At 34.4% G+C, this 19,547-nt stretch overlaps 2 protein-coding genes across 2 annotated transcripts in view; both read left to right on the top strand.

Moving 5' to 3' along the window:
- Smp_179570 (otopetrin, putative) overlaps positions 1 to 6,232 on the top strand; it is a gene marked incomplete at both ends in the record, with an annotated part of 29,459 nt that extends 23,227 nt beyond the window's left edge. Inside the window, 3 exons of the mRNA XM_018790521.1 lie at positions 675 to 720; positions 1,893 to 2,363; positions 5,181 to 6,232. Coding sequence (XP_018647409.1) covers positions 675 to 720; positions 1,893 to 2,363; positions 5,181 to 6,232 — 1,569 coding nt within the window. The remainder of the gene's footprint in view (positions 1 to 674; positions 721 to 1,892; positions 2,364 to 5,180) is intronic.
- A 10,846-nt stretch (positions 6,233 to 17,078) lies between these two features.
- On the top strand, positions 17,079 to 18,339 carry Smp_199400 (myosin regulatory light chain 2 smooth muscle,putative; the record flags this gene model as incomplete). The annotated part of the gene is made up of 2 exons (XM_018790510.1): positions 17,079 to 17,212; positions 17,923 to 18,339. The coding sequence occupies exons 1-2, from the start codon at positions 17,111 to 17,113 to the stop codon at positions 18,337 to 18,339; spliced, it is 519 nt and encodes a 172-aa protein (XP_018647408.1). The 5' UTR covers positions 17,079 to 17,110.
- Positions 18,340 to 19,547: the final 1,208 nt, after the last annotated feature.

Genomic DNA, 19,547 nt, shown 5'->3' with positions numbered 1-19,547 from the left:
ACATGTCCAAGTTAAAATAATCATACCAGTTGTACTGAATGATCACCCTGCTTTATCGTGGACTGATCGATTTTAAAGACATTTACCGTGTAAAATCGGCATAGTAGTGTTGGGGATGTCAAATCCCCAGAACTTACTTGATAAGTGGCTCAATTTTGTAATTTTATTTTGGAAATTTGAATTTAGCTGTTTTCGCGCCAAACGCGCTCTCTTTACCTTCACATCATATTTCCCACTTGTAACTATCTTAAACGCTATTGGTCCATTGTTTCTTTGTGTGTGCTATTTATTAACGATGCCCAAGGACAATTTGTTGTTGTATAAATACGCTTGACTTTTCCCTTATTTGATTACTGTGCTTCTGGCTGCTACGGAATATAACTTCCCCGCTCCAACTTGGACTTCTTACTCTAGTTAGCTGGGTCTGGGTCGTGTCAGAATAGCTAGTTATCGGTCTCTGGTCACGTGTCTTTGTTCCGTTCGCTACTAGTGAATTCGTAACGTACAAGATATTTCAAGTAGTTGTACCTGTTTAGCTTTCGCCATGAGACCTAAAACCTCAGTATTCGTTCCCTGGTGGAGTTATGAGTGTGTACTGTTTGAAGTCTTATACTGGGCGTTAGGAAAGCTGTTCACAGCTTTTTTATTCTCAATACTGTACTTTTTTATTTCAGACTCACATTTCATTGAATCCCTACCATGAAAATCATACTCCAAATAGTAAGTATATTATATTAGTACCTTTGATTAAAATCATTAAAAATAATTACCAAATAATGTTAATGATCAAATGCTTATTGATGATTGGGGGCAAAATCTATGGTCGGTTGCCAGCTTACAGAAGGATCTAACTGCTTGACCAATAAAAACTCTAAACATTATGGAGATATGATCAAGGTCCTCAACTTTCAGTCACTAAGTCTCAACTGCAAGTCCTGTGTTACCTACTTTGGTTTGAGCAACCGGATTGTATCACTAGCTTGTATCACTAACTTAAATTGTGACCCGAGACCTCTTTCCACGAATCTAGACTTGGTAACTGAGTTAATAAAAGAATCGAACTATGGTCAAAAACTTTACAACTTAGTTGTAAATAACCATTTGTATTTCTGTTTATTGGTCAATGATCGTCATTCCTATATGTCATTACTACTAGTAATTATCGGTAAAATTACAAATTGAACAATGAACCAACAGACTTAACATTTCTTTTTTAGTCCGTTCGTTGTCTGACTACGGTAAGATCGAACAATGATGATGGCATACTTTCTGCCAACACATCACGTTGATACAACGTAAAATAGTAAAATTCCTATACGAATTGTATTTAGGATATGCAAATTTCAGGCAGGCTAATCAACGGGAGCCAAGCTGGTAAAAGATTCAGCCCTCGTATAAAGGCTCAGAGTTCGGTAATATGACTCAGAGAATAACAAAGTGACCCGTATTTTATAAGTCATCTAAGAACTACAGACAGTGGGCAGATATATACGTACTAAAAATGTACATTTGTATAAACATCGTCAAGGCTACATGTAAATAGATAACAAGGACAAATATATGGGTGACCGAATAAATGCAAAGATTAAGATGTTATTTGTTAGAACAAATCATATAGATTAGAGCATAAATTCCTGTACTGTGTTTCATTTTTGCTGTCATGTTGTCGGGAGAAATAAGAAACTATTTGACATGGATTACTTACATGATGGCAATGTCACTGAATTCAACAATCCTAAGGAGCATATAGTGTTCTTGCTTTAGTCTTATGTGGGGAGAGATCAGTTATGTACAAAATAGTCTAATTTTTTTATTTTTTCCCACCCTTCAATGATTTTAAGAATAAGTTAAATGACGTTTTCTATCGTTTTTACAATATATTATAAATTTAGGTCACTATACTAAGGGTGATACATTGGCCGAAACAACAAATCATCATAACAATAGTAGTATTTCCAGATTATGTCTTGGTTATTTGGGCGTAACAGTGGATCCATTTTTATATCCATTAGCTATTGAATATAGCTTAATAACTGGATCATTCTTTTATAAAATGCTACAACGTTTAGATCAGACATTTCCAAAATCATTTAATCGTACATCAAATGGTAGTGATTGTCTTGCGTTGAATTCACCAAGTTTATTTAGTCCATCACCATTATCAACCACTAATAGTATAAATAAAATTGAATTTGATAAATTCCTTGAAGATGATGTCTCAGAACATCAACAACAACAACAATATCATCCAGAATGTATAAAACATATGACATATAGACCAGTAATGGGATGTAAAGTATTTCTTCCACTGTTGAAAAAGAATAGATTACCAATACTGAATGAACATTACTCACCATCTATAGGTAAGTAACATTTTTTTCTCCAGAAAACCTTTACGACGTTTATAAACAAATAGAAGTAATTTATATATTTAATGGACTAACAACAAAACTAACATGTATTTAGTAGTCCTTACTTTTATTATTAAACTGAGGCCTGATAGGTTTGGGTTTGATTCGTAGTGGGGTCCTGGATGCCTACTGCTGAGCAGTTCCACACTAGAACGAAGCACATATCCAATGCTTGCTATTTTTAAGTGATTATTTGACTGTGGTCAGTCCATGATGTAAACTATCAAGCTCAACAATCTCTACAATTCCCTTACACTAATGAATCATATAATCTGATCTACATTATGTCAGAGAGGTGTTTAAGTGTGGTCAAAGTAAAAATAGTTAACAGTTAAATATATGGAATGTGATGGAATGTGATAAATACCGCAACAAAACATGACAAGTGATATCATGGAGTGCCGACATAAAGTTTCATTCCAAGGTTTAAATTTCTATCTGTTAACAGGATCACATATAGTACATGGACAGTATTCATGAAATACAAACAATGGACATGACACTAGTTACTATTTGCTCATGACATAACGTAGTGTAACAAATTAATGAGTTATTATATGCTAAATACCTACTGTATGATAATTTCTAACGGTTATTTGATAGACTATCATAGTAAATCAAAGAAAATTCAAATGATTTTAAAAAAGGTGAACGCACCTGAATAAGTAATGAGACTAATAGGCATAATAATGAGTTAAAACAAACAAACAAAAAGATAACTTGTTGAAATATTCAGATATCAGGAACAGGTAGCCCAAATATTCAAGCAGGCCGCCTTGGAACCGGTGTTTGACTGAGATGAATTTTCACGACATATAGCTTAATATTTAATTATACATCAGAATAATGTAGATTTGGAATTTTGTTGTGCCATAAGTAAAACTTAAGTAAAAATTGAAATTCTCAGAGAAATTCAACGGAAAACTGTTTGATTAAGTTTTTCCACGGAATTCGAAATTTTCCTTTTTTGATTCTTAAAGCTAAATTATTCAGCTTATTCCATAGCATTAGCTCTTTGTACGGATCTGTATATATTGAATTAAGTTTTATTATTATTATTATTACTATTATCGATATTCATAATATCAATGAAGCAATGAATGCAATCCATTTTGGATACACCAATTATAGCCTTGAATAATTACTAGCATTTGATAAATTTACTCAATAATTTAGTGTACAAAACGCGAATGCTTGAATTGATGAATATTGAGTATTTTTATTCTCAATGGGATTGAACACTGACACACTGAAGAAGGGATCATACTCATATAGCTGAGATACCTAAGTAGGAATACATCCACTTTCTGGACTTTAGTTGTGAACTGCATAGTAAATAACATTACTATGAATAACGAGAGTGAGTTTTATATGAAAAATATCTACCATAATTTTTATTTCATAGATGTATTGTTCTAAACAATACAGAGGTTAGTGCAGAAGCATTATGATGAAGGCATTCGAGTTTCAACTACCAGATCCCTGATTTACGTCCTACCTCCATTAATTTGGTTTAAACAACAGGATAAGTATCATTAACCCTCATACATGAAGTGTGGCTCAAATCCGAGTGCAAGAATCTGTATTTAGTGAGTTTCACAAATGAACTAAGATATCATTACCGTAAAATACCTAATTCCAGGCAGTTTCAATTTGAGTTGGTTTGAGATAATAAGTAAGTAGCTTTAATTATGGATGTCAGGTCAATTAAGATTAATCAAAAATTAATATTGCAGTGGACTTTATCTTTTAAGCATATTCTAATAATCGAAATCAAAGTTCGCCAACAACTCAGTCATCGAAATCTTATTTCGAATATTTTGGAGTCTATTGTTTGAAACTTTTATAAAAAATTATAAGAATATTCAACACATGAATCATAAACATTTTGTACATCTGAAAGTTTTTCAAATGACAAACATTGGAAGCAGATGATTGCTAACATGAAAAGACTTTAAAGTACTACTGGACGAAATTAATCATGTGTCTTGCTTCTTTCAATGTATATGAAGAAAAATACTCTCACATTGTACGGAGAATAATTGATCCACATTTATTGACCATATCATCATTGAAATAGATATCACTGATAGTAATATTAAGAAATTTGAACCAATGAGTTCCGATTGACTCGAATTTATTTCGCTCACTACAAGAGCTCAAAATCCTAAATTTGATCATGTGTAAAAATTTTTGTACACATACTGTTAAGTAGTCTAAAATTCAAACAAAACCATCGTCCAGTACAATCTATTCTCCTTTGAATAACATAAGTCTGTTTTATATAGTTGAGATCATGAGTCAATTGAAGCTAGACCACCATGGAAAACCTGGAAGCACTGGACATCCGTTTCGTCCACGATCCCGCCTCGCGAGATTCGAATCCAGGACCTATCAGTCTCGCACGCTAGCACTTTACTACTAGACCACTTATCTAGCCGGCATCCAACAGTGTTAATATCTAACTTCAACCAATCCACGAAATGGAGTAACCATTCACCAATAACTCATAATCTCAACTATATAAAATTACTAAAATCTCTTCACAAAACCCCCTTCTGGTAAGTATATTTTCTTAGTTTTCTGATATTACTTAATAATAATAATTTCATACTTTATTCAATCTATCTCATTTATTGTTTTGTATTTTTTGTTTTAATAAACTTTTATACAAATTTAATTAACCAATTCAACTATTTATGAAAAACAAACAAAAAAACTACCAATTATTTTATGGGGGATCTTTAAACTGTCAATTCTCAAAATCAGTTGAAGAAAATAAACAACTATGTAGTGATGAACAAGATTTATCTAAATTCAATTCAGATCATCAATGTCATCGTTCACATACTGGTTTATTTTTAGGTATAATGTTATTAATTGGTAGTATTATATGTATGGTATTATTTTTAATACATGGACGTAATAAATCTAAACAATTAGCATCATATATATATCAAAATTCTAAATTAACCTTATCAACAATTAGTTTATTAGCATGTATTATGGGTATTATACAAACGAATCAATTAAAATTTCATCGTTTAAAACAAAGTGAAAATTTTGAATATAATTTATTAACTATTGGTTTAATTGGTTGTATTACATATCATATGTTTTTATTTATACCAGCATTAGAAACTATTATACATATTATATTATTATATAATAATAATATTAATAATAATAATATTAATAATAATTATAATAATTATAATTATAATTATATTAATAATTTAAAGAATTATAATAATAATAATATTATTAATCTAAATAATTATAATTATGACAATATTATTAATTTAAATAGTAATTATAATAATTATAATAATAATAATTTAAATAATAATAATTATAATAATAATTATAATTATAATTATAATTATGATTTTAATTATTTTCAATATTTAAATGATAATAATAATAAAACAATTGATTTATTATATATAATAAATAATCAAATACAATATACAGCTTTATTATATTTAATTAAATGTACATTAGAAATATGTCAAGCATTAATACAATTTTTTTTTATTGTTGAAACATCAAGACGTAAAGTATGTTGTTTAAATCAATCAAGAATTAAACCTGGACGTTCTATTATAGTATTTTTATTAATATGTAATTTAGCTTTATGGCTTGTAAATACATTTGAAGTAAGAAGTGCTGAAACACAATTATCATTATATAGACAATATTTTGGTGTACGTACATGGTCTATTATAACATATTGTTTTATACCATTGATTATATTTTTTCGTTTTCATTCAACTGTATGTTTAGCTGAATTATGGACAAAATTATATACATTAAAATAATTTATTATGTTTTAAAAAAAAAAGTGAATTATTACAAATCATTGTTTTACTTTATCCCTCCTTCTCCCTCTCCCTTACACACACACACACACACACACAAACGATTCAGTTTGCTTTATCAAATCAAACCATGTAATTGTTTGTTTCAGGTGCCTCTAGAAATGTAACTAGGATACGCTTTATAGATTATATATATATGAAAATAAAATATAGTTATGAAAGAATACATGGCTATTTTCTCAGTTCATTCTTTATTGATAACAATGATCCTCAACTATTCATATATATTAATACTATGTATCGTTAATGGATAATATTGTAGTGAACAAGAACAGTAATGGGGACAATCGAATGTATTTAAGCATAAATTACAAACTATCTTACAAAATTTTATATGGTTAACATCATTAGTCAATTGAAGCTAGACCACCATGGATACCTGGAAGCGCTGAACGGCCGTTTAGTCCTACTGTAGGACTCCTCAGCAGTGCGCATCCACGACCCGCCTCGCGGGATTCGAAAATTTACTAAAATCTTCACAAAACCCCTTTCGATAATAATCATATGCTCACTAGTGACTGGCTACATGAGGTAATTCCTGGAGTTCTAGTGAGAAGTCGTGGCCAGTGGAGCTAATCCATGTCAAGTAGAGACAGGTATCTACTTCAGTACAATGGAAGTTACTCGCGCAATCTCGTGGATTGGTTGAGGTTAGACATTAACACCGCTGGATGCCGGCTCAGCGGTCTATCGGTTAAGTGCTCTGGCGCGAGGCCGGTAGGTCCTCGGTCCGAATCTCGCGAGGCGGGATCGTGGTTGCGTACTGCTGAGGAGTCCCACAATAGGAAGCAACGACCGTCTAGAGCTTCCAGGTTTTCCATGGTGGTCTAGCTTCAATTGACTCATGATTTAAGCTATATAAAATTACTAAAATCTCCACAAAAACCCGTTGTGATATCTTACAAAAATCTGATAACCATATAGTGAATAGTTAATTTGCAAATTATTAATCAATTGACTCAATTTTGACCATCCTTTATGTAAATATCACTTCATCGTCTCCGATTATTGTTGTCCATGCATTTTCACACCAATTTCGCTTCGTTCCTATTTTTTCCTTATCGATCTTCTACTGAAATACATTCTATGCTTGCCAATCAGCATATACTACTTATGTGGATGTAAGTAGTCAACACTACAATATTATTGTGAAATGAACGTATTACCCATAATTTCTTTAAGCAAGGCTACTTAAATATTACTTGAAAAATAAAATTGTCAGTACTTTAAGAAGTTAATAATGAAAATAAACTACTGTAGTAGTGAAATACTATTCAAAATATCATGTGACATATCACTAATTATTCAGTTGGCAATCCTTATATTCAGAGGAATTGTCCAAAAACTACAAGACTGATGTATAAACAATTGGTATAAAATTAAGTAGGAGCTCTGTATTTGTAAATACAGTAACGCCAAGGAGAGAAAAATCTTAGCAAAAACTTTTATATCGAGTGAGTGCATGCCCTGTTTAACATATGACGTGATGATCCCTGCCAATCAGGGAGGAGTGAATTATCGATCAGAGCAATGATACACAAAAGCCGTCTTGAGTACTTATCAGTACTGCTTTCTGCCTAGACCAGCCAGTTAAGTCCAGAACACCAATAACAGTCTCTGCAATATGAATCATCATTCTCAAACATACTAGGTTTATATACCAATCAAACTGACCACATCGTACCATAAAATAGAAAATAACATTTGTACAAGATTTGGCCAAATTTAGCTGTGAATAGGAGGAACAGTAATCAATAGACTAGATATAACTCAAGAATGGTAAACCGTACAGTAATAGTCTATGGATCAAAATAATGCTCATAATAAGAGGAATATGAATATGAATAGTTAAGTTAATTAGCAATTATACAATAGGAAATATATAATATTGGTCCATAAATAATTCTCAAAGTTATCATTCATAGTTCTCCTCGCGATATAACAATAACAAATTTGACCTTTATTGAAATCGGTTTAAAATGTAGTAGATTAAGATGAGCAAAACCGAGTGTATTGTATTTAGAATCCGAAATCAGACAGACACCAAGTATAAAAGAATCATTAGGTCACACAAATACCACGAATACATAGACTTAAAAAGAGCCAGAAAACCAAACTAAATATGGCCGATTCTTAGACCAAACAACAAATGTTCATGTTAATGAAAACTAAAAATTGTTCAACATAACCAGAAAAGGGTTATTATGATAAGAATGAGTAACCCTAGTATGTCGATAGGGTGATAAATACATCAACAGAAGTTGAATCTATTTGCCACCACTTTTTAAGTAAAAAGCCCTCGTGATTGTATTGCTTATAATTCTGCTTTTACTTTACTGGCTCACCTCTCCTCGACTCTACTAACTTGGATTGAATGGTTTAAATAATTCCATCCTTGGGTTGAGTTACGTGTACCGTTTGTTATAATCATTTATTATTCTCCTTAAAATTTAATCATACACTATCAAGAAACTAGCCCCTTTGTTGCATTTTGTATTCATATAATACAATAGATGAAGATCTGTAATACAGTTCCTTACCACCATACATAACAGTACTATTATGAACTCAAACCAAACGACTAATTTTGAAGAAAACTTATACTGATTCGCTTAAAATGCAAGCACATCTCTACAACAGTTAACTGATCATGATTCACTTTAGCACATACACATTTTCTATCACTTCCAAATGCACTCAATAATCAGTTGGAGTGCATAAAAGCTAATTTCAGTAGCCTCTTACTCCTCTCCATTTTATACTCGGTCAAATGTAACTCATCTGTCATATAGCTCGATCTCATTGACATATGCCTTCTCTAATTCCAGCCTTTTGAGCGCACCATTTTGAATCTGGTCCATACTGTTGCAGATAAAAATCAGAACCTGATTTCTAACAAATGAATTCCATCAGTCGTCAAATAGATAGAGCATATTCTGCAGTATTTAGGTTTGTACTTTATCCCAACACTAATACCGGAGTGAACTGTTGACTGACAACATAAAGTCTCCTCTGTCATTTTATAATTTCGATTCCATAACATATCCACAATTCCCTTAATTCTTGAACTGGCTAACAGCATTTTGAAAATGCATATCTCACACTTGTATGGTATATGGATAACTAGCTTCAAATATTGTACCTCATTATTACCAGTGCCAACATGGAACATCACATTTTAAGGTGAGGAAACATAACTATCACGGAAACATACTTAAAGCTGATGACTCATGTGATCTTGTATCAAACTCAAGGCCCTTAAACGTAAACTGTTCCAGAGCACATTACAGCTAGTTCTATCACGAATATCCAATTTCGCTCGACGTGAAGTGAACCTGTAAGAAGTATATCGAGATTTGAATGAACAGCGTCACTGATAAGCTGACCCAGTTCTGAGGAGAAATTCATTGCCAAAAAGACACTGGTGTCTCCGAAGAAAAATAAACGGATGGTTACTTCTCGAAAATATTTATAGACCTGTAGTGGTGAATAAATCCTCAAAATCAATAGCTCTCTAAGCATTCGTCATTTGATGCTGACCGCATTAGTTTCACCGGACTCACCTAGCTGAAGACGCTCGGCCACGCATTCGCACCAGATCACTAGTGGGTACTCCGTGCACCCCTTTCAACTAATAGCCGGATTAAACTAAACGATCCTTAGACATACCGACAGCCTTTCAAATGTATCTTCAAATTCCTTCATTTCCCACGTCTGACCTGACTAAGCTATTATACCTCGATTATAAAGATATAACTGGTTAAGGTGTTGTCAAACTGTTTATACTTGTGGCATCTTTAGTCCATTGTCACATATATCCTTATTTTATAACCGTTAAATAACAACATTAGGTAGATTTGTATTCCTTTTGTTATAATCTTTAATTTGTTTTATTAACTACTAAAATAAGACTTGTTACTCCCAGTTGTAGTATCTTAAACACTCAGACACTTTTGACTTGGTAATGTTTAGTTGTTATTTTTCATCTTATCATGTGATTCGGCCTGGTCTCCTTGTATTTGAGATATTTGTGTCTAAAACATATTATTTACACAGTAAAGGTGTATATTCTGTCATGAACTCAAAGTTCAGGGCTGGGTGAGAAGTTAATATATCGTGAATCAGAAAGGATTCCCAGTTAACTAAAGGCTTCCGTTGCCGGTTGACGTATCGTTGGTTGAGCACAGAGATAAGGTCATAGAAAGCGATATTTCGATTGGTGATATTGTCACGTGATAATACTTATCAAGTCATAAGAAGTGATGAAGCTTTAGAGGCCAATGCAGAAAGATTATTGGGATGGCATAGCTCAGCTTGATCATTGAAAACGTAATTTTTGCATTTGTATAAAACAAATTCTGTTGATAAGATTGTACTCATTCTTCAAATGTTTTCAAAAAGTAGTATTTCTAATCACACGTCATGAAAATTCAAAATAGATAGTGATGGGACCCTGGCTTGTGATTATATGGATTAAACCGCCACATCATAACAAGTGTACAATATTAGATTAGGTGTATCATTCTAGATGAATGGAGAGGCACACCAATAACAAAGTGTGACCTAAATCTTTTTTTGATAATAAATAATTTCTGAAACACTTCAAACAGGAATTTTTCATGAAACAACTCCTCGATTTATTAACTGAAAGTTTCTAGATAGTATGACCATCGCATCTGTCAGTCACAAATATTGATGATAAGTGGAGTTTTAAATGTTAATTATTCCATGTTTCGATCATCATGATAAGTGCCACATAATTTAGGCGGTTGTTTAAAGTGGTCGATTAAGGGTAAAAGTGCTTTCTTACAAACAAACAATAGATAAATAGTCTACAGACACAAACAAAATACTCTGTTGTCAATAGTAATATTTTCAAGAAACACTTCAGGTAGGTTCAAGACACCTTATTGTCGTGTTGTACTCTCGTACAAAAAATCGTTCATTTCGATAGTGTGTAAATTTACACAAAAATGAGCATTGTGTCATCAGAACGTAGAAAGCCGACACATTTTCTTGAAAGTTACATCATCTCAACAGTGCGACAAACTTCTATAGCATCAGAAATGCAATAAACACTTTCAAACTTGTCTCCTCGTGTTGGTCAATTAAAGCACTCCGGTGACAAAAAACACGAAATATTTTTACCCGAGGATTGTGTTTGGCAATGAATATATTCCGTAGTCTTGGAAAGTGAATAATAGTTTTTTATTTTATAATGAATTCTAGAAATGAGCAAATACAAATAATTTTCAGCTCCGCTTACATCTATGTTGCAACAAAAACTGAAGGCGAGTCCACCACCTGGAACTCACCAGTAGTATTGTAGTGCCTTGTACTGTGTCAAGTCAACAAATATTATTCTAGCTTCTGAACGAACCACTTTATTCATTCTTCCCAAGCTATATTTTAACCATATCAATTATTGGCTTCATAACCCAGTCTGGTTTTATATGACTATTTATATCGTGATTGTCTACCCTGTTCATTACGTGCCTGTAACTTATTTTTGCATGACCACAAATATCTAGTCACGCTTGATTAAATGGAGTTTGCACACTCGCCTTCTGCACTGCTCATCGATTATTTCGCTTCTCTATCTTCACTTCACTTCTTCGACTTTCTGTTCAGCTCAGTGATTGTATGAAACATACGTATTCAAAAAGCGTTCTCGTATTTGGTTTATTTTTTTCATTATTCCCTAGCTCGAATTCAGTTGTTAATTAAATATGAGAGCTGTCGGCATAAATAAATCGATAACAATCAACCTACGATTTAACTAAAGCTAGATATAGGACCACCAAAGTATCCATATAGACATTTGTTCAATCACAAATTTTCCTGGTAATAACTAAAATTTAAGTTTACAAATACCTCCCAACAAAATACTCGGCCTCACGCGCCATTTAAAAAGGAAAGTGGTATATTTCCTTGCTGAGTAAATTCTATTGTTTTGATCGTTAATAACGTATCAAGACTATTGTTTATACTTTGATTGAATTTCTTTCAGTTAATGTATTCGATTAGAGTATCATCTTCGCTTTCTAAAGTGGTTTATCGTCGGTACTTTAGAGTACCTTGTTTTTTCTACTGTGTCTGTTAGTACTTTGGTCCAACTATTTACAGTTTTCCACTTTTTTGGTCAAAGATCACTTTTTCTCTAGGTTTTATTGTGCCTAGTTCTTTTTTTTTTTAAAGAAAAACCTTAAATGACTGGAAACATATAGAAGCCATTGACAGAGTCCAAGCTGTCAATATCCCGACGAGTGCAAAGTCTGGTACCACGAAGTCTGCACAAATGTAACGCCTGCGGCTTTTAAACAGTTCAGTAAGAATGGTTGCTCATGACTCTGTCAACAATGCTGTCTGGATGCAAATAGCTTGTTAACCATGGCCATCTCAATGCTCAATGCTGCGAAAAAGTGTCCTGGCAAGCGTGGTCGGGAGAGTTAGGACAGAACTCTATCTATTGACACGCAGATTGATGTGAGGCAAGCACAGGTGCTGACTCTTATCGTCCAGAGGAGGAAGGACAACCCCCAAAGAAGTCTGTTTAAACCAAAAATTCGGGAAAAGAAGTTTCTTTTGCCTCCCGTCTTCAAAATGGCGTCCAGAAGGAAACTTCTAGAAGCCGCAATCGCAAGGCTCGGTCAGTTTCCAGCGCGAAACATGACCTGACCTCCCAGGTCATCGAGAACCCTCCGGAATCCCATAGTATGCCTGAAGCGAATGTGGTCACAACTCCAAACAACGTCAGCGACTGGGTACAGGTCGTAAGCAAAACACGACAAAACGAAGTATAAGGAAATCATGCCCCCATCAAAGTAGTCGAGAAATCGAAGGCTCAAACCTAACCTTATCTTCTTTTTCAAAATACTCAACAAACTCTCCTTCACATCCGGCCAGGCGATTCAATATGCTAAAGCCTCACACTACGACATTCGTAACTCCTTGTCTTTAGCGAAACAAACATATTCTAGATCTTCTCTCTATATGAATTACTTTACCTGTAAGTTTTCTAGGCTCTGGAATAATCTACCTCAAACTATCCGTATGTTAAACTCTCCCATTTTTTGTTCGCTCAATTAATGCCTTTTGCTCCTCTGAAAATGCATTAAATGCTCTAGCGCCTGCAAGTGTATCTTACTCCACAAGTGAGATTATCGGAACTTTAAGTGTTTAACCTCTTACTTGCTATCATTGTTTTGTTGTTCCGTGCTCTTTGCTTTTATCTTACATTCTCTAGTTGTAGATAATTATCAATAACTCGCTCTGGCACTGGGAATAACCTTACAGAACAACGTTGACTAATCATCAGGCTATCCACTTAAGAAAAAATGACAAGTTCCCTGGTGTTGCATTGGCTTGCCGTGATACATGTCATAAATAAACTACTTAACAATTACTGAACCGGCAAACATAAAACTTTCCTATATTTCATGTTTGCACTCTACATTAAATGTTGATTTTTATATCAATTTGATCATGCCTGTAAACTAGTGTGAATTCTGTAAATATTATTTTCAGAATATATATATATTATTATTATCACAGCGACAGATCAGTTATTTTTCATAGAATCAAGGAGAGTGAGAACTCAGAACCGAAAGCTCGTTTTGAGCATGAAATTGTGTTGATAAAACAGCTACTCAACCAAGTTAAGCCTCAAAATATCTCTGGAGTCACCTTGCTAAAGGTGTATAGACTAGGTAGCCTGGCGAATTTGAAGCCTAATCAGTCCATACTGTTTGAAGTAGTATTCAAATCTCCAAACGAATGCAACCTAATTTTAAAAAATGAACATGAATTGAAGGGTTCAGGAGTTTTTCTCAGTAAGGACTTATCGCTGGCGGACCGTGTAAAAAGACGGGAAACCGAAAAAGAACTACAGCTCAGATTAGACGCTGGCGAAAAAGACCTAAAAATCGTAAATTTCCGAGTTGTGAGGATTCGATAGAGAATGATGCCGAAGCCATTCTGGGTGAAGCACGAGGCCACTTAGATAGGCTTAAGATCTGTTACACCAATGCCCGGAGCTTGCTTAATAAGCGATCGGAACTAGTAATGCAGATTGACTCTACTAAGCCAGACATAATCGCAGTCACAGAAACTTGACTGACGCAGTCTACATATAGTGGGGAACTTGACCTTGAGGGTTTTGCAATTGTAAGGGCCGACGCAATACGAATGCGTAAAGGAGGGTAGTAGCTCTACTCATTAGGAATGCTATTTCACTCGCCAGTATCGGCAGTGTATCCCATGAAATTGGGGGGAGTGAATTAGTTAGTTGCCGCTTGAAATGCAAGGTACAAGAGCTACTGCATGGTTCGATCTATCGCACTTCAAGCTGTGAGGTAAATGAAATCCTGCTAAGCAGTTTCAACACTTGGTCACGAAGTAGTCGATGTTTAATCCTAGGGGACTTGAATGCACCCATAGTAGACTGAGAAACCTGCAAAATATCAGTATCAAAATGCCCGGAATACATATGCCTCGACCCTCCGTAAGTCCGGAAAGCTGTACGAAGAGAAAATTGTTAAGGAATCCATAGAATGCCCTAAACGCTTGTATTCGCATATAAACTAAAGGACAAAAAGAAGTAAATATCCCTTCACTATATGGAGACAGTACTGCCTCATCATTAGTGGGGGACGACTTCGACAAAGCTCAAGTATTCTCAAAATACTTGAGCCATGTATATATCATAGAAACATCCTTCCCACCAGTCTATTAAAATCCACCCACATAAACACTGAACAGCGTGACCACCAAAGCACTCGATGTCCTCGGTCTGCTATATTAGCTTGACATAGTCAAGTCTACTGGACCCAATGAATGGCATCCTATGTTACTAAAAGAATTAGCTAACTTTGTTGCAAGCCATTTAAGTATATGTTTTAATCTATCCGTAACCCAAGGTCGTCTACCATAGACTGGAAAAACGCCATAGTAAGTACTGTCTTCCAAACAGGTACAAAACATAAGCCTGAGAATGACCGACCCATTAGCTTAAATAGTGTGGTTGTTAAAATCTTAGAAAAAATTATTCGGAAGGAGCTGTTCGAATATCTCGATGACAACTGGATCTTCTCGGAGAAGCAGCATGGCTTTAGAACAGGTTAGTCCTGTCTCACTAACTTATTAGTGGCTCGTGGAAGCTAGTGCGCTCTTAAAGACCAAAAGTTACCTATAGACTTAGCCTACATTGACTTCAGCAAAGCTTTTGACAAAGTTCCTCAAAACCGGCTGTTATATAAGTTAAGAAATGTCGGATTTGGAGGCAATCTATCGATGTGGATAACAGACTTCCTAGTTGGGAGCCAAAAAAAGTACGGGAGAACTCTTAGTTGTCTAGCTAGAAATCTGTTCTTGTTGAAGTGCCTCAAAGCACAACTTTTGGGCCGGTGTTATTCCTTTTATATGAAAATGACCATCGTCTCCTGTCATCATCGGTCTTGCTATTTGTTGACGACGTCAAGATATGAAGAACGGTATGAAGTAAGGGCGATAGCTTAGAACTTCGAAATGATCCGGCGGAATTTCTCGAATGATCTCGATCCTGACAGTTGCCGATAAACACTTCCAAGTGTATTGTGACGCATTTTGGTCATCAAGGTACAGATACATAAGCGATGAATAACACTGAGCTACCTATTGTCCAGACACACAAATGACTTAGGAGTCATCGTTAGTCAAGACTTGAAGACTACTGCACACTGCCGTGCAGTAGCCGCCAAAGGTATTAGAACTTCAAGGTTTATACGTAAGGCTTTTACTTATATAAACGCTAAAACGTTTCCGACCTTTTAGACAGTGTTCGTGAGTCCTAAACTTGAGCAGTGCATACAAGCAGCTAGCCCCTGCCTAAGAAAAGACAGTGATCTGTAGGAAAGGGTTCAGAAAACGATAAATTGACCAAGCCAAACCTATTCCCACTGTTATATCTAAGAACCAGAGGCGACTTGATTACAGTTTTCGGATTGCTTCAGAATAAATTTGCACCTGATATGCCCACATTTTTCTTGTCTTCCAAAACAGAAAATTTACGAGGACACTCAAAACAAGTTCCCAAGCCCTGAACGAATTAATTGTCAGTTGGTTATCGACTTTCCCATCGAATCATCAACAAGTGGAATTCATTATCCCAGCACGTGGATGAGACTCCATCCGTCGACTCTTTCAAAAGATCAACTGAGGGACCATCATTGCCAGGACTAACACAGGCCATCAAGCCTCATATCCTTTCCAAACTGAAACTGAAAGTATTAACACTTATGAAAATAATTAAAGAGAAGGTTTAAGCGAAATCTTATAAGCTCCGTAATCGAATCACCTTAACCTAATTTTATAAACAGAACGCGCTTCCTTCTCCATTACAGTATATTAAGTTATTATGGGTTTTCTTTAAGTAAAATGCATCTATAAGCAAATCTCATTAAATAAGCTTGACAAGAAGTCAATCCACTGCATTATTTCTAAGGAAATTTTCCAAACCCTGACTCAGTTATAAAAAAATTCTAAAGTGGCTACTTTCCTGACTGTCCTTAAAAACCTAGACGACAGTAAATCTTCTTAATCACCCAGATATAACACTATGTACTAAATTTTCTTTATAAGCTTCCTATACAACTTTTTTCTAAGTACGCTCTCATATTTCGCTTTCATTTGCATTCTTCTATATCATATAATAGTCTTAATGCGCTCAATAGTCGACTCGCAATTATTCATGTTGGACGTTAGCTATGGGCTATTAAATGGTGAAAATATACTGGCGGCTTTCTTAGTTGCTTCGGACAAGCGGTATTTCAAACAAACAAGATGGCTTGCACGAAAACTAAGCGTAGAGCCCGTACTCGCACTCAGCGATTCACTTCAAATGTCTTTTCAATGTTTAATGAGGCTCAAATTAGTGAATTTAAGGTGAGTTTATGACTTGAAAGTAACATCCAGCATATTATTTTTTCCAGTTCTTGAAAATTTGTTCATTTTGGTAAAATTCAGGCATTAGCTTATTTTATGAACTTCTATCATGTCAGCAGATCACTATCACAATTTTTGATAGAAACTAAGTTTAATAGTTCCGTTTGCAACAGGTTTTACTTCAAAAAATGAATCGTAACAAATACGGACAAGCAACGTTCATCACTATATCATCTAAAAGCAAGCGACTAAAAAATATGGTATTCACTCCTGAATCTTCACAATGATCTCTTACGGTCAGAGGAAAAAAGGTGTCACCGAAGATTTATAAGTAGTACATTTCTGATGTCAGAGTTGTATGTTTTTATAAAACCATCGTCACTAATACCACTTTTCAGCCATGTCATTTAAAGTCCTTAAACATAGGTTACTGTTGTTTTGCGTATACTAATCAAAAACCACATCTCTACACAGGCCAGCCCAACTGTTGATAACTTCATGTACTGACATGTTAGTTTAAAGAGCACTACAACGGCTTAACCTTAGTACTCTTAGCCAATATCAAAGGTTTAACATGATTATTGCAGACGAAATTCCAATGATACTTCCGTAGGTATATGGCTATATAATAGAGTTCTTCAAAAGCTTTTAGACTACTGTTTACAGCACTTTTAGTGTACTAATGTTCATCGTTTTGATCTTTTAAACAGGAAGCGTTCTTAATGATTGATTCAACTAAAGATGGTGTCATTGATAAGCATGACTTAGAAGATATTTTTATCTCTCTGGGAAAATCACCTAGTGATGAGTATTTAAACGGTATGCTTTCACAAGCACCTGGTCAAATAAATTTCACAATGTTTTTAACATTATTTGGTGAAAAAATGATGGGGTGTGATCCGGAAGAAACGATTTTAAATGCCTTTGCTTGCTTTGATCCTGAAGGGACAGGTATGTGTAATGAACTTATATTTATCCCCTTTTTTCACGAGATCAATATTTCACATCAGTTAGAAAATTGTGTCAAAAGTCGTGTACTCATTTGTTTTTTGTCACTACGTAAGAAAACCATCACTTCATTTCAGCGGAATATTTCTAATAATGCTCCTTTACATAGTCCTCTTTAATGCATATTGCGAAAAGTTGAAATGATCCAAAAGCTAAGAAGTGTATATTTTCTGTTCACAATCATGTTTAGTGTCGGTTTGACTTTAGTATGATTGAATGATAATGCTGTTAGTAAAACGTACATCTTACCTATCTTCGTATATTTTCTGTCTAATTAGCACGTTTAGAACAGCGGTATGTTAAAAGGTCAAATAATTTTATTTTGAATCGGTGTAGTTCATACAGACGTTGCATGTTGACCATAAGAAATACAGTGCAGAGAAAGGCTTTCCAGCTTACTCAGTTTTAGAAAATGTTATTGAGGATCTGTCGAGATAGGTAAAGTTGAATACAATAAACAGACACTCGCATATAAAAACGCTTAAGGTTATATGTGAATATTTGATAAGGGTGAATGTGTGTATATATTATAACTCAATAAGTTTAGATTAGTTCGTCTGTCCATATTAAGAAATAATTAACGTAAACTGTTACAAGTAAAACACTATTTTTGGAGTTTGGTCTGTCTCCATGTAAATAGGATACAAATTGCATAACTAGAAGGTTTATACCTAACCAATACCCGGATTCCCTTTCAAATTTAGACTTCCCCTTCATGCATTATTTTGCCACATATTGTCGGTTTTAACAAAATTCATCAACGCTATTCGTAAAAATACTTCTTCCGTGTAACTGACTAATTTACCAACCACAGATCTTCAGTCAACTTCCGATGAAACTCGTTTAAAGCAACCTAGGCGCTTGGTTCTTCTGTGCTGCTTTTTCAAGGTTTTGGCTATTAGCCTAAATATACGTTCATTGGCTCAAACTTCGTTTATGTGTCAGTTCAAATAACTAGTGTGTAAACTTAATAACAGTTTTCCTCCGGGCTCATATGTGGTATATTAGAATCACTTGCTACCAGGCATATTCTAAGATTGTACCAGTAAAGAACAACATTCAGGCACGTTGCCTAAATGTTATTTATCCTGACCTCGGATGATGCAGATGAGTTCCACTATCTAACCCGTCGCACTATATATTTGTTACTTAAACTTCTCGCAGGCGGATATCTTATTTTTATGAATTCCTCATAATTTATGGAAAGGATATTCATTATCCTTCTTGATGAGAGCAAATTAATAGCAGGAAACAGAAAATAAATTAGTTTACACGTGTTAACTATTTGATATCTCTACAAGATAAAATTATAAACGATTGGTACAAA

This window comes from Schistosoma mansoni (genome assembly GCF_000237925.1).
Source record: "Schistosoma mansoni, WGS project CABG00000000 data, supercontig 0284, strain Puerto Rico, whole genome shotgun sequence".
NCBI classification, from domain to species: Eukaryota; Metazoa; Platyhelminthes; class Trematoda; order Strigeidida; family Schistosomatidae; genus Schistosoma; species Schistosoma mansoni.
Note: the sequence above shows the minus strand (reverse complement) of the source record. Positions and strands in the feature narration are given on the sequence as shown.